We start from the raw sequence: 16,505 nt of genomic DNA, 5'->3' as shown, positions 1-16,505 counted from the left end.
TGTTCGGCCATCTTAAGACAAAAATACTCCCGCTCACGTTATATTAGGTCAAACTGACGATCTGTAAACCACAGAATGTGTCTTGTCGAATAAGCTGCTAGCGACCAATCCTGATAATAAACGATAGCGAATGAACTTTGGGAAAAAAATTCTCTCCCTTCCGCGTGGTAGTTTGAAAAGCTAATAGTTTGTGAAACCAATTGTTGCATGTTTGTAGGCTGCTGTTGAAATCGGTGGGCAGTGTGCTGGTTCCTGGAAGAGCCCTGGGGGAGTCAGACGCATTCTTGGCTGAGATTCAATGCCTGACCTAGACGCCGACAAACAGAGGGGAGAAGACAGTCTGAGCTACAAGGTCGTATTGTGTGGATGTGCTGCGTCTTTACGCTTGTAGATCGTAAAAGAGGATTGAAAAGAAGAAAAAAGAAACAAAGTATAGACTCTGAAACCAATTGGGGGCTGGATTTCGAAGGACTGGTTTAACCAGCATTTGCTTGAAGATCTTTTTAAGGGCACGATTGTGGATATGTTTGTACGTAAGAGTGCTGCAAAAACACAGCACGCTTAGAGACTGGATTTCATGAGCTACTTTAATATTGTCCGTCGTGGTGGGATAAACTTGGACGCCGTGGCTTTTTAAAGGATTCCGTTGAATTTATACAAAACGGGTGTGCTTTTTGGGGCCAAAAATCATGGAGACTGTACCAAGGTCTAGTTTTCAGCCTCATCCAGGACTCCAACAAACCTTAAAGCAGTTTCATCTCAGCAGTATGAGTTCGCTTGGAGGACCGGCAGCTTTTTCTGCTCGATGGGCTCACGAGATGATGTACAAAAAGGAAACTGGGAAGGAAACAGATCAGATTATTCACCTACCCATACAGCCCCCTCCTGTCATGCCGGGACCCCTTTTCATTCCCTCGGACCGGTCAACGGAGAGATGCGAGACTATTTTGGAGGGGGAAACCATTTCTTGTTTCGTGGTTGGTGGGGAGAAGAGGCTTTGCTTGCCTCAGATTCTGAACTCAGTCCTTAGAGATTTTTCCCTTCAACAGATCAATTCAGTATGCGACGAATTACATATTTACTGCTCTAGATGCACGGCAGACCAGCTGGAGATTTTGAAAGTCATGGGGATCTTGCCCTTCTCTGCCCCATCTTGTGGCTTGATTACTAAGACAGATGCAGAGAGGCTTTGCAATGCTTTACTCTATGGAGGAACTTATCCTCCCCATTGCAAAAAAGAATATTCAAGTACCATTGAGTTAGAGATCACAGAGAAGAGCTTCAAAGTATACCATGAGTGTTTTGGAAAGTGCAAGGGACTCTTTGTGCCTGAATTGTACGGTAATCCTCATGCTGCATGTATCCAATGCATGGACTGCAGGCTGATGTATCCTCCTCACAAATTCGTAGTACACTCGCACAAATCTTTGGAAAACAGAACCTGCCATTGGGGTTTCGATTCGGCCAACTGGAGAGCCTATGTCCTTTTGAGTCAGGATTACACGGCAAAAGAGGAGAAGGCACGATTGGAACAATTGCTGGATGAAATGAAAGAGAGATTTGACTACAGCAACAAATACAAAAGAAAAGCACCCAGGGTGAGCGTTTTTTTTAGAACTTCAGACGCATCCTTTATTATAGATTATAACAGCTAACTTTACGGTACAGAGTTTTAAATGTGTTAAGTTTAATGTTTTAACGCATTTTTCAAAGCCACTAATAGGCGCTACAAACATAACTCAGAATTGAACGCAAAAATCTCAATCCTTAAATAAAGTTAAATCTTTAATTTTCGGCTTCACAAGTATCGTTATTGTATACGGCGGTGTAATTGTTATATAGGCTGTTTTTGCAAGTTTATTTCTCATTAAATTTGGGGAAATTATGATTTAAACTTCTTTTTCAACGTACTCTCCCTTCACTTGGCGGAGAAGTTTTAAACTCATGAATGATATCAATAAATACTTGAAGGTGTATGTATTTTAATCGTTTCCCATTATAGGTAATGACGTGCTAAGTTGAAGCATTAAGTTGACTACGGGCTGTTCATTGTGATAGTTTCAGACAAGGGTGTGTGCTTCCTTGCTCACTAATATGTGGGAGTGGTTTTGTGAGATGTGCATTTGTATGGAGAGAGCTGACTCTGTTAACAACTGCCAAGGCATGGCCTGTGTAGGGCACTGTTTTATCCAATCCACATCAACTCAGCAGATCTTGAGGAGATTTAATGCCGAAAGGCAAACTGGGGAAGCTTCTTAATCCTCTCTTATACTTAAACTAGATTTCAACATGATCATGGCTGTACTTAGGTTCGTTAACATATCAATTGGAAACATAGATGCGATTTAAGAATATACACTGAATCTGTCAAGACAATTTATTCCAAAATATAAAAGTAAACTGTTCAAGAAGCTGTGCTACTACAAGGTTGCGCTTCAAAAGCCGTGAATGACCGCAAACTTCCCTACCTCAAAGTGCGATACTAACTTAGCGATTTGGATTTCATTCCATATTTCAAACAAAAATACAAACTTGTTCCATTTAATGTTTTTCTCTCTCTAACAGCACCTATCCCCACCCCATTTCATTTCGATTTCGAGAGGAGCTAGCAGACACTACATTGATTGTTCTTTATGCGTGGGTAAAGGTTACGGCCGTGAACCTTGAATTGAAAAGGAAACGCTCAACTGTTCATTTGCATCAATTGTTATTAATTTTAAAAAGCCGATGAGGCATACTCGGCACATTGTCTGACTAGTATGCTGTTTGACTTTCAATGTACCAATTCAATCCCTTTTGGATTTTTGTTCCTATTGTAATACTGTACATATTACCCGAGCAATTACAAAAAGTTTAGTAAGCAGAAAAAAACGAGCTGTGCCAAGGAATATTAGATTGCATTGCTTAAGTGTTTGTAAGAAATATGGTTCTGAAAGAACCGTTTAGTTAAAAAATTGCTGCAATGTTTTTGGTTCTAAAAACTAGCTTTTATGTAAAGGATTGATTTAAAGAAGATCTGATTGATGGGTCGAGAACTTAGTTTATCCATCACGAAGGATCGTTTTGTATCCATCTGCAACATGATTGCAGACATTTCAGGGGAAAATAAAGTACCATTAGTGCCATCTGAGCAAAATCATAATTCCTACAAATTTTAAAGGGACAACTCCAGAAGCTGTTCTGTTGGAGATCAAACCATGAAGATTCTAGCTTCTTAATATTACTTTACTTTGGAGATCCATCTAATTTTTGGTAAAACGATTCCTTCAATAGTTTTGATTTAGTTTTGAAGCCCAATAGCAACACATGAACCGTGCAAGCGGGAAGGCCCCGCCAGAAAGTATAGATCGCGTGCAGTAAAGACAGGAAGTTGTGGTTAATGAGACTTGTATGGATATTGTGAAAGGAGGGAGAACTTAATGCGTAGGAGTGATGAGAAATCTGGAATGTTGGACTTTTGTCAAGAATAGACTTGAATACTGCCTGAGTTTACACGCACCTGTTGATGTAACTCTAGATGGATCAGGATGAGTGCCAATAGAAATTAGTTTCCTTCCATAAACGTCAGTTTATGGCGGGTATGTGTAAAATAATATTTAGTTTTTGCACACCAAATTATAAGTCTGTATTCTATCTTAACACAAATATACATCTATTCAACCTCTCTTTTCGCAACCAGTAATTATAGGTGGGTGTGAGAAAGCTAAAAGTCCGAAGTGGCGTTTGCGCCACATGTGCAATGATTAATTTCTGAAGAATTTAAATTTGTCTGTACCATTCATGTTACGTTTTTTACACATGTAATCATTTTACAATATACAGATTGGAATATTTACAGGGGGTTACATCCCCATTTCGCTGAGATGTTACAGTTATACAAAGGACACTGCATATCTCAATCATTCTCCCATCAATATCGAATTGGAAGAGCAAGTAGTAAGGTTTAAAAGAAACATATCATGTGATCTGGGGTCTCAGTGACGTCACAAAGCCCCATGTGTTCGCCTCGTGACTGAGATGGCGCATGGTCAGTTACGAGCGCTGATTCGGCCCCGCCCACTTACCACCGCCTTCACACTTTATCAATCTAAGTAAAACTTGTGGAAAAGACGGTGAGTGGGCCCAAATGAGGCGCTTCAGTGCCTCTGGATTTAGTGCCTCGTAATTTTACCATTTCTTTGCTAGCAGATGTACTTCTTACCTCTTTCTTTCTCAACGGAGCCGGTTACTTGTTGACGAGTTGAAAGAGAAGTCGTCGATTGTCAACATAATACCCTCATCCCAATGCCCTCGCCCCGAAAGGGAAATCATTGGTAAATTCCATGCTGTGAGAAACGAACGGACGATCATTTAAAAAAAAATGCCTTCAATCGCCGGGGAGAGTGGCGGCGGGAAAGGATTGTCGTGGTGGCGGTGTGGGGGCTGTCTTTTTTGACCGGGCATCCGTGGCGCGCCAATTGTTAAGTATATTCATGGCACGTGGGGCCTCGAGCTCAACGGCTGCGAAAGTGCCTCGCGCTCAGTCCCATAGTTCAGACGACTCGCGCTACCTTGGAATATTTCCCACCAATTCTCTTGCTCGTGGTCAAGTTAGAAAATCTTTAAGCGTTTCTCCTCTAGACTTTCAGGAGTCCTTTTTCATATGTTCACGATAATTAATAGGCAACCATAAAAAGAAACGTAATTTTCCCAACTCTTACTTTAAAATTGCACCCAATAGTGGATTTTAAAATTGCACCCAGTAGTGGAGGACGCTAGATTAAAATATATGTGAATGGTGTGTAACCTTGCATACACTAGCTTGTGGATTTGTAGTAGGATAAGAGTCAAACAAAATTTAGGTTTGTTCTGATTATCATGGTTCAGGAAACCACTGAAAGTTATTTTACTGTGTCCTGGTAGCTAACACCCCATGTAGAAGGATATTGGCATATATGTAGATATAAATCCACTCACAATGAGCTTGAAGTTTGAATGAAGAGTAAACATTTTGATCATTTGGCTAGTGATGTGCCAAACTTTCAGTTCCGATTTTAGAGTTGAATGATCCAACTGTGACGTCTTGAAATAACCTTTAGGGGATCTCTTAATTGTTTGCCTTTGATTAGTTCATGAGGCACGTTTATATTTGAATAGTTCAAATGTTTCAAAATTCTTTGGAGCGGTATTGGAATGTTGAAATAAAAATATCTCAAGATTTGCAGTGATATGGTGATAAAATATTTTTTATTTTCTTGATTCAAAGAAGCCTCTTTAGCAGGCTACCTACGTTTTATTTAAAGATTATGGTACGGTTTAGTGTACAGTTTGAAGTTCTCTTTTCTTAAGGTTATACAATCAAAAGTACATTTGAAAACAAATTGAAAGCAATCTAACAAGATGCATTAATATTTAGTTAATATCAAATGTAAATGCCTTTTTCAGTGCATTTTTAAGATATTCTAAAGTGCAGTACTTGGTCTATCTTGGTCGAAGATTTTTGAGTTTATGACTAGTTTATTTCTCAGAATATATACTGTACTGATGTTTTTGTAAAGAATTTGTAATTGTTGTGAAGCTTCAATGATATGTAAATGAAGTCAATTATATGTAGGGTTTTAATTAGCAGCTAGGTTCATGTGTGAAGTACATCAGATTAATTATGTGCCACATCTGCTGATAATTTACTACTTTTCTGCAGACCCATCAAAACTGTGAAATTTGCATCCTTAGGTAGTTTGACAAGAAACAGAAGAATTTGCCAACAAATAAATCATGTTATGCTCCTATCTGTGTTATGTTTGAAACTGTTTTGACTTTTTAACAGGTTAAGTGAATTGCTTCATTAAATCGTATGTTACTTAATTTTAATCATAATTTCTTGTGTAGTTTGACTGGGAACATGTACTGAAATACAGTAATTTCAATTTCTTTCTTAAAAATGAGTGCCCTTTAGTAATTGTAGTATCTTGAATATAGCTGTTCATTGTTCTTAAAAAAAAATCTGACTTGTTAAAATCATAAATTTGTTCGTTTAAGTTTTTCATATATTGACTAAGCATAGCAAATTCTTTCTGTTTGCTTGGCCGAGTGTCAGGGGTGATAAGAATATTTTTAACTGCCTCTGGAATTTACTTGTTGCTGTCAATGGAGTGGGATTTGGTTGGGGGGAATATAGTGGTCATCAAGCACACAGGAGTCATATTGACCGAAAGGGACTAAATTTTAAACCAAAATGTACATATTGAAATTTATGTTAAAGGAGAACATAGTTTAATGTGGATTCTCAAAATTCTAGGAAAAAAATTGTTTTTCTCCATAATTCTTAATAGCATCTTGAGACTGGAAGTACTGTATGTTCCTATTTAGTAACATTTGTAATAAAATGCCTTTGGATGTGAATGTCAACATGTGAACTTTATTTAATCTCTTGAAGAGAACTGTCATTTGATAGCCCAGTGTGACAGCCATAGTGGACAGTATACTGTACATTAGATTGTTAACTTGTCTGAAGTCTTTCAGAATTGTACAGTTATATTCTATCCCTAAGAACATGAGATAGAGTCATAGAGATGTACAGCATGGAAACAGACCCTTTGGTCCAACCCGTCCATGCTGACCAGATATCCCAACCCAATCTAGTCCCATCTGCCGGTGCCCGGCCCATATCCTTCCAAATCCTTACTATTCACATATCCATCCAAACGCTTCTTAAATGTTGCAATTGTACCAGCCTCCACCACTTCCTCTGGCAGCTCATTCCATACATGGACCACCCTCTGTGTGATAAAGTTGCCCCGATCTAATCTTTCAGAAAATAAATTCATCAATTGATAGTGAGGCTATGTGAGGCTTAGTTGTGACCGCAGGTACAATGTACCAATAATTAAGTTTAGTTAAAATCCATATTAATGCAAGATAACGTTATTTTAATTGAATGACATAGGTAGCATTGTAAGGTTTGTCTGTTAGTTATTGAATGTTACTTTAGAGAATACTTAGCAGATAGTTAAAATGATGCGCCAGGATTCTAGCTCCTGATGACAGTTCTGCTAGCCTTGTAAGTCACATAAGAACAGGACTGAGTAATGAGTAATGTTCACTTGGTAAAGGTATCAGATTTCTTTTGTGAGTGTAGCTATTCTGCTTTCGGAAGAGTGCACAAGATAAACTGGAAAACTGTTTGTTTCTTCCAGTTATATCCTATCATTTAATGAAATAGATGCACTTTGCTGAGGTGCAATCACATGGGTATCAAAAGCACTTGGGTACAGGTGTAGGAATGGACATTCTCAATTTTTTTGAGGCTAGGCAATGAGTTTGTTAGGTAAACCAGTTGGTCTAGGACATCAGACAGTTTTGATCCTCTCTTCACCTGATAGCTGTGCAAGCACATTTCCAGCAGAGATCAGAGGCTAAATATCAGGACCTCAGTTTGTTACTGACGTTTGCTTGTTCTGTTGTCCAGGACATTGAGAATAAGTGTAATGGTTAACTAAGATAATGTAACTAAATGTAGGCTGAACAATCTAATCTGTCACTTCCTGGTCTTTATACTCAGTTTTGCACCATACTTAATTCTGTGGCATCTTCTAACAGACATAGTGTAAAATAATACTGTTTTTTGCCCATTTTATGTTTGATATAATTTATTTTATGGAGTGGAACGAATAAATATATTGTGTTCCTGCAGTAATGTACACTTGAACACATCTATGGATTAAATAATTACATCTAATCACAGTGGGGTACAGTACATGTTAATTTTTTTTAGCTGGCATCAGAGATCTTATTGTTTTATTTCATCCATTCCATCCTTAAATTGGTACTACATCCAAATAACTTTAACAGTATAGATATTTGGGTTGATCGAAACTTCCTGGTCCAGGAATGAAGGACTTAGAAGCATTGGAAGGCCATTCATTAAGATCATGGCTGATAACTCTAATTTCTGTCTGCCTTGAGTAACCCTTGTCTATCAGAACTCTTAATTAATGTTGACTTGGATAAATTCAGTGACCCCAGCCTTCACAGCTTTCTGTGGAAAAGAATTTCACAGTCTGTTGACCCTCTAAGGAAAAAGGAATTTGCCTCATATCTTATGTTATCCCTTAGTTTTAATCTCCCAATAAGAGGAAAACCTTCTCAGTATGCACCCTATTATGTTCCCTCCATTGGTACTTCAATGGAATCATTTTTGAAATAGATTGGGAAGAATTATTTGATATAAACATAATTAGTTTTCTAAATGAGCAAATTTTTTTATTTTAAAATGTGCTATGTCTAACATAATACTTATGGTCATGTTTTGTGGTAAAAGACAAAGCTGTATTTGAACATGGGATAGCTTTAATTAAGTATTTTCAAATAGTTGATCATTTATATTTTTGAAAAATGTTACTTGCTTTAGCATTTGCTACATGCATTTTATATGTGTAACTTCACAAGCTTTATCTCTTGTAAATATTACAGAATGAATGGACTTCCAAACAGTGGTCTCATTGAAGTTTTTTTATTTATTACCTTGTCCAAGATTGTAGCATGTAGTGCAGTGATCACACAGAAAACATTGTGCATTAGTTACTGTGACCCTGTTTTTATGACTTTGTACTTTCAGCAAGTTGTGGTTAAAGATTGATTTGAATTAGTTATGCAGTGATGTCTGCCAGGGACAATATTATGAACCCTCATCAGTAGCCAGTCTGTCTAGCTTGCTAAGGATATTCAATAAGCTTATAAGTCACGTGTTAGTTTATGGCGCTAGTTGGTAAAATTCTTTTAACTGCAGCAGCATGCTGACAGTACGTTCCAGACATTCTGTCACTATTTTTGGTGCTTTAGCCACAGTGGTCTTTGTGTGGCAATGTCAATTTTCATTCCCATGTTGCTAGGGGCACTGACATACGATCCAGGAGATACTGTTTTCCCCACTCCAAGGTGCCTGACAATCCCAGATGGCAATGTGGGATTTGAGTTTGGATGGGACAGATAAAAACCTTAAGACAAAATTTTTTGATATAATGTAGAGAATTGTAGCAATGTTTTATTTTAAATGTAATTGCTTCAGTTTCAAGAAAATATTATGGATTTTTTTAATTCTGAAGGTTGCTGTATTTGTATTTGCTTTATACGAAAATGCTATAGTTTTCTTGTAACTCTTCAGCACAAAAAGATGAATTATCCCTGATTTTCTCTTATTTATCTTATTACACTGTTACCGTATCTGTTTATGATTCATCACTACTTTGAAAGAAGCAAGTAGCATTGCCACATTGATATATTTCTCATTACTTTGTCAACACAACCACTTTGTAAGATTGCAAGATAAATATGGTTGAGGATCGTCAATTGAATTGTCTCTAGGGTTTTTTTCTCCCCTCCACTCAGACTATTTGTATGATGACCTTCCTGATTTTATTCCTATTTATCTAGTTTGAACCTCTCTTTGCTAGCTTTCATGTTTTCTATCTTTTGCATTCGCTTTATTAATGTATCTTTCTCAATAAAACTTGCTAATAATTCTTCTATTTTATTGAAGGACTTGGGTCTACTTTTAAAATTAAAACATTTGATGTTCAGGAGATTTAATGTATAACAAAACGTAGGAACCATAACTGATGTACAACAAAAAAGTACTGCAAAATATGAACTTGATATCCTGCAAATAGAGTCCATCACAGGATTTTTTTTTAATCGCATAATATGTTTATAGCATGAAAAATCTCTACTTAAGTAGAGTCGTTGGAATTTTCCATAGGGAATTGGATGTAAACTGAAAAAGAGGAAAATTTTAGAAGGCTTTGGGGAAAGTGCAGGGAAGTAGGACCAATTGAAATGCCCTTTAGAAGAACTGTTAAGCTACTATGGATCAAATTACCTCCATCTCTCTTGTATGATACTGTACCTTTTAGCAGCTCTTATTCAAATCATGATGTTAAGGATGTAACATACAGTTACTCTGAGCTGTCCTAATTCATTTTTGCGTAAAGTCCAGACTTGTTTAATTTTAACTAGAACAGTAAAATAGAATTGCTTTATCTTGTCATCTGATATCGCGGAAACCATTTTTGTAGAACTTTGTGCAATCAGTTCTCTACAGGCCTGTAACTTGTGTTCTCCAGTAGTTTTGAAGTGTAAAGAGGTAGGATCTAGGTTACTGCAGTTGAGTATTGAATGATCAGAAACCTAAAATGGAAAATTCTGATAAATTCAGAAATTATTTTTAACCCTTTTATCCCTGTGAATTTTGGGAACATTCAATTATTTTACTCAACATATTGATGGTCATTTTTTTGGATAGATTGACAACATAGCCTTTGTTATTACAGTAGGCTTGTAATGCCTTTTAGACCATTTCTTCAAAGTTTCGATTCACATTTTAGGCTATGTTCCTTAGAAGTATTTGGAGAAGACAAAATTAAAATATGATCTTTTACTCCTTTATTGCATATTTTCAACATAAAAATTGTAACTAATTTGAAACCTTACTTTCTTTCAACCTGCATCCCCCCCACATAATTTGAAAAGTTTTCTATCATAGTTGGAAATTATCAAAATAACTGAAATATTGGGAGATTTACTGAATTCTCAAAGTATCCCAACCTCCTATTCTTTCTTTGTGTGCCTTTGAATATTAAAGAAGTGAAGAGGAGTGTAGCATTTCACATGCAGCTCATGAAAGGTTCCCCATTCAAGGCATTGTGTTTAAGTTGTGATGTTGCCAGGATTCTGCAAGGATTTCCAGATCAATGTCTTAAGCGACTTCAGTTCAGAAGCTTGCTAAATTTAACCATTTCCTGACTGGTAATGTGAAATATTGTAATTAGCAAACAGATTATACGTTCTTGAAGGGGTAGCAGTATCGCTCAAATCACCATTTCACATGAGCTTATAAGTTAGCGTAATTATTTTACAATATATAGTCATCATAACTAATGTTCAACAAGCACTTGCATTGTTTATGAACTTGCTTTGCACACTAGGTTATAGAAATTATGTACATTCATTCATGAAAGATATGTGAACTATTTGTGGTCACTTTAGTTTTTACACAAACAGAATAATTCTCATTTGTTATGCAATTGTAAGTTCTGTGAGAAAGGTGCAGTGTAAATTGTCGTGCATTCCAAAATGTATTTGAGGAAATACTGGTACAATTTTAACATAGTCGAAATTGTAGTGCTGGAAAGACACAGTGGGTCAGGCAGCATCTGAGGAGCAGGAGAATCAACGTTTCAGGCATAAGCCTTTCATCAGGAATGAGGCTTGTGGATTGGGGGTGCTGGGAGATAACTAGGAGATGGGGTTGGGGGGAAGGTGGGGGAGAAGATGATTGGTTGGAGAGGAGGGTGGAGCGGATAGATGGAAAAGGTGATGGACAGGTCAAGAGGGTGGTGCCAAGTTGGAGGCTTGGGACTGGGATAATGTAGGGGATGGGGAAATGAGGAAACTGGTGAAATACACATTAATCCCATATGGTTGCAGGGTCCCAAGGCGGAAGATGAGGCATTCTTCCTCCAGGCATCAAGTGGTCAGCGTTTGGCAATGGAGGAGGCCCAGGACTTGCATGTCTTTGGTGGAGTTGGAGGGAGAGTTGAAGTGTTCGGCCACAGGGAGATGCGGTTGGTCGATGCAGGTGTCCCAGAGATGTTCTCTGAAACGATCTGCAAGTTGACGTCCTGTCTCCACAATGTAGAGGAGACTATTATCGGGTGCAATGGATATCAATTCTAACATTTTTGGACAAGTGCAAATTCCTCGTAATGAAATAAAGATTTAAAGTCTTTAAAATTTATACATTGAATGCAATGAACCTAACCTATTCTAAATTCCGTTATGTAAAATACTAATTCCAGTGCCACAAAGCAGAGACAAATAGATACTTATTTTTATCTAAGTCTTGATGCATGAAAGAAATTGCATTGAGTGGAAGCTGTCATGCCTCTCCAGCAGGGAGAGTCATGCTTGGGTAGTCCAGTCTACTTTTGGCTGACAACAGGAGATAAAGCTCATTTTCAAAAAGAATTCCTGGTGACACAATCAATTACAAATAAATTTAAATTCAACTATATTTTAAAAAAAAGAATGCTGCAAAAGCTCATTTGCAGGTTGTATCCAGAGGAGTCATTATAGATATATCGTATCTCAATTTTTTGATCTGGCTAGGTGACTGGGCTTAAGAGGGTTGACTTTTGAAAATCACTTCCATCCCCCTCCTCTTATGCATGCATAGACTCACTCCCACGTGGGTAGGTGTAGGGGCTTGAGTGATTGGGAAAAGTCTTTCTTGTGGTTAGATAGAATAGCAATTGGAGTTGTTCTAGTCTAGTGAGACACATTCAGATATTTTGCAACAATTGTGCACACCATCAATTTTTGTGAACCTAACAGAATAATATGATGTCTATTTCAGATATGGGTGGATTTATGTTTTGATCAGTGAGTCATTGTTTTGGAATTGGAAGTAATGGTAAATTTTAAAAGATTTGTATGAAATTTTAATCTACTTTTAGAAATTTGATGTATTGCTTTACTACAAGTGCATTATGCTTTCCCCCTTGTACTCAGACCATTAAAACAGGGGAAAAAAGGTACAAGATGGGAGTTGAAACATTCTTTTGTCAATTTATAATTATCAGCTGGGAGGCTTATAGAAAGAAACCTGTGTTTCATTTTCGGTGCATGTTTATTTTTTATGTTGGATATGTATTTATATTTTCTTGTGCTATGTATCAGTCCCAGGTTTTGTGACTTGATCCCACTACCCACTAAGTGCATCAAAGCAATCCAAGGTGATTACCATGTTCAAACTGTTTTCCACTTTCTCTCCCAGTAATGAACTACCTAGATTGTATTTAGAATCTGACCCAAAGTCGTGGTTAAATTTAATATGAAGGATTGTTGAGTATTCATATCGTAAGATCCTATAAACATTTTTGTGTCCTTTAGATTCTTAAAATGTAACTTATTTCTGTTGTTGTAACCACATCAGCAGGTATATAATTGACTGAATAAGGTACACCAATATTTCATATTGAATGCAATAACTGGAAGCAGTAATTAATTATTTTTGTTTTAGTGGTGTAATGAGATAAAGTACTATTCAGCCTAGGACGTTGCTCTCAACCTTATTGATGTATGACGTATAGGATATAGAATCAAGGGCACGAGTCAGATTTATTTTATATTTGCATTACTTTTAAAAAATGAGGTTTAATGTAGGAACAGTTTATGAATAATAATAAAAACAACTGCAAGAAAAAAAACAAAACTGTTAGCAGGTGTAAGGAAATAAATGAGGCACAGACCTTCACAAAGGGGTAGTAGACAGATGGGAGAGGAATAAGAATGTCAGCTGGGGGAGGTCAGAGTATAAACCGTATCCCAGGAACGGAGCCTGAAACGTAGGCAGAAAACAAAAGCTGACAGGCAGCCTTCAGACTTACTCTAACAAGAGTGTACATGCATGGAAGATCAAGCCTATTCATAGCTCTGAAGGGAAATCTCTGGAGGACCACCTGAAAGATTTAGAGAGGAAGTTCACTGCAGCCTGGATTTGGATGTCTTAAAAACCTGTTTAGACACAAATGACTAAGTTAGGAGTGAGAACAAAAGGGTTACAAAAATTAACACACATTTACCTATGGGATGTAGTTGCATTTACCAGAAGTGTCACTGCTGAAGCAAACCCCTTAGTCTAGGTGTCTAACTAAAATGAATCTGATGTTTTCTGAGTCTTCCATACATGCCTCAATTACTTTGAACAGCAGAATGTTAGATATTCTTGATGCTACATTATTAGAATTTTTAAAAGGCCCTTGCAATAACATTGAAAATAGACCACCACTGAAGACTGATAGTAAGCATATTTGTTCATTTCCAAGTGGAGAAAAAGATGTTAACTTACTGAGGATGTGATCAAAATCATGTTTTGGTTAAAGTGTTCAGGTTGAACATTTTAGGATGTTGATGTAGGTTTGCTCACTGAGCTGGAAGGTTCATTTTCATCACCCTACTAGGCTTCGCCCGGAGGCCCACTGAAGATGTTACGTAGTACGGTGATGAAACATCTGGAAATTAACTTTCCAGCTCAGCGAGCAAACCTACATCAACATCCTAAAATTTTCAATTTCTATATATTTAAAAAATGTTGAAATTTGTCAGGAAGCCTCTAACTAAGATATATATTTTAAAACCCCCACAAAACTATAAAACCTAATTTTATTTGCGATGCCCTTCGTTTGAAGTTATTGAGTATTAAGCTAATTAGTGGAACCTGATTTGATTGGATTTTTGGTACAGCATTCCAGATACTAGATTGTGCATACTTGCTCCGGAAGTATCTATGATATTTCCTGTCAATCAATAAGAGTTGTCGTAGGATGTCCTTTCTAAAAGGAACAGTATGCACAATGAGAAAGAGTGTAATTGTTCAGTAATGGTGTTTTCTGGACTGTCATACTTATGAAAATGGAAACAAAAAAAAATCAAAGAATTTGCAGCTCTGTTCTGAATGGATTAGTTAAAACGACACGGTGTGATTGGAAGTTTACTCATGTACAAACTGAGGTGAACCTTCTGGCAAATTTTTATTGGCATCTAGAAATTAATTTTCCTCTAAGAAAACAGGTGACTGACACCATCTTTCTGAAGGTGGTGCGAAATCATTACAAACCTATTCTGTAACAGATTACATATTTTAAAATTTCAAGATACACCGTTTTTTTGTCAAACATGTTTGGAAATGTTATCTGTTCATCTCCAATCACAAATAATCTAATATAAAATATTGTATATTCATTGGGATATTAGTTAAGTGAACATGCCTTTTTTGTTTGGCTTCACTTTGCTGTAATATAAACCATATATAAACAACAATTCATATTAGGGCATCCTTAAAGTTACTGGGTATGAAATTCAGATCAGTTTAAGCTAGTTAGCATCTTGGTTTACATTGTGCTGCCAGCTACCTCCAGCATGCCCTGTGTATCTGTAAGAATAGTAGGGTGGTTATGGTAGGAGATTTTAATTTTCCAAAAATAGTCTGGGACTGTCATAGTGTTAAGGGTTTAGATGGAGTGGAATTTGTAAAATGTGTACAAGAAAATTTTGAGTCAGTTATGTGGACGCACCTACTAGAGAAGGTGCAAAACTTGACCTACCTTGGGACATAGGGCAGGGCAGGTGACTGAGGTGTCAGTGGGGGAGCACTTTGGGGACAGCAACCATAATTTAAATAGTTTTAAAATAGTGATGGAAAAGGATAGACCACATCTGAAAGTTGAAGTTCTAAATTGGAGGAATGCTAATTTTGACGGTATTAAAAGTTGGGGGCAAATATTCGCAGGTAAAGGGACGGCTGGAAAATGGGAAGCCTTCAAAAATGAGATAATGAGAGTCCAGAGACAGTATATTCCCGTGAGGGTGAAAGGAAAGGCTGGTAGATGTAGGGAATGCTGGATGACTAAAGAAATTGAGGGTTTGGTTAAGAAAAAGAAAGAAGCATATGCCAGGTATAGATAGGAGAGATTGAGTGAATCCTTAGAAGAGTACAAAGGCAGCAGGAGTATATGTAAGAGGAACATCAGGAGGGCAAAAAGGGCACATCAGATAGCTTTGGCAAATAAAGTTAAGGAGAAGCCAAAGGGGTTTTACAGATACATTAAGGACAAAAAAGTAATTAGGGAGCAAATAGGGCCCCTCAAAGATCAGCAAGGCAGCCTTTGTGTGGAGCCGCAAGAGATGGGTGAGATACTAAACGAGTATTTTGCATCAGTGTTTACAGTGGAGAAGGACATGGAAGATTTAGAATGTGAGGAATTAGATGATGACATCTTGAAAACTGTCCATATTACAGAGGAGGAAGTGCTGGATGTCTTGAAATGCATAATGGTGGATAAATCCCCAGGACCTAATCAGAGGTACCCTCAAATTCTGTGGGAAGCTAGAGAAGTGATTGCTGGGCCTCATGCTGAAATATTTGTATCATTGACAGTCACAAGTGAGGTGCTGGAAGACTGGAGGTAGGCTAGCGTGGTACCATTATTTAAGAAAGGTGGTGAGGACAAGCCAGGGAACTACAGACCGGTGAGTCTGACATTGATGGTGGACAAGTTGTTGGAGGAACAGGATGTACATGTATTTGAAAAGGCAAGGACTGATTAGGGACAGCCAACATGGGCTTTGTGCGTGGGAAATCATGTCTCACAAATTTGATTGAGTTTTTTTGAAAATTAACAAAGGATTGATGAGGGCAGAGTGGTGGACGTGATCCATATGGACTTCAGTAAGGCATTTGACAAAGTTCCTATGGGAGTCTAGTTAGCAAGGTTAGATCTCATGGAATACAGGGAGAACTGGCCATTTGGATACAAAACTAGCTTGAAGGTAGAAGACAGAGGGTGGTGATGGAGGGTTGTTTTTCAGACTGGAGGTCTGTGACCAGTGGAGTGCCACAAGGATCAGTGCTGGGTCCACAATTTTTAGACTTTTATATAAATGATTTGGATATGAACCTAGAAGGTATA

General features: G+C 37.5%; 1 protein-coding gene across 1 annotated transcript in view; it reads left to right on the top strand.

The window, feature by feature from the left end:
• The first annotated feature begins 267 nt into the window (after window positions 1-267).
• Window positions 268-16,505, top strand: part of skia (v-ski avian sarcoma viral oncogene homolog a) — a 184,457-nt gene continuing 168,219 nt past the window's right edge. Inside the window, exon 1 of the mRNA XM_060852025.1 lies at window positions 268-1,598. Within this exon, the coding sequence (XP_060708008.1) occupies window positions 690-1,598 (909 nt within the window). The 5' untranslated portion in view covers window positions 268-689. The remainder of the gene's footprint in view (window positions 1,599-16,505) is intronic.

This window comes from Hemiscyllium ocellatum, chromosome 37 (genome assembly GCF_020745735.1).
Source record: "Hemiscyllium ocellatum isolate sHemOce1 chromosome 37, sHemOce1.pat.X.cur, whole genome shotgun sequence".
NCBI classification, from domain to species: Eukaryota; Metazoa; Chordata; class Chondrichthyes; order Orectolobiformes; family Hemiscylliidae; genus Hemiscyllium; species Hemiscyllium ocellatum.
This window is presented reverse-complemented; position numbering and strand designations above follow the sequence as displayed.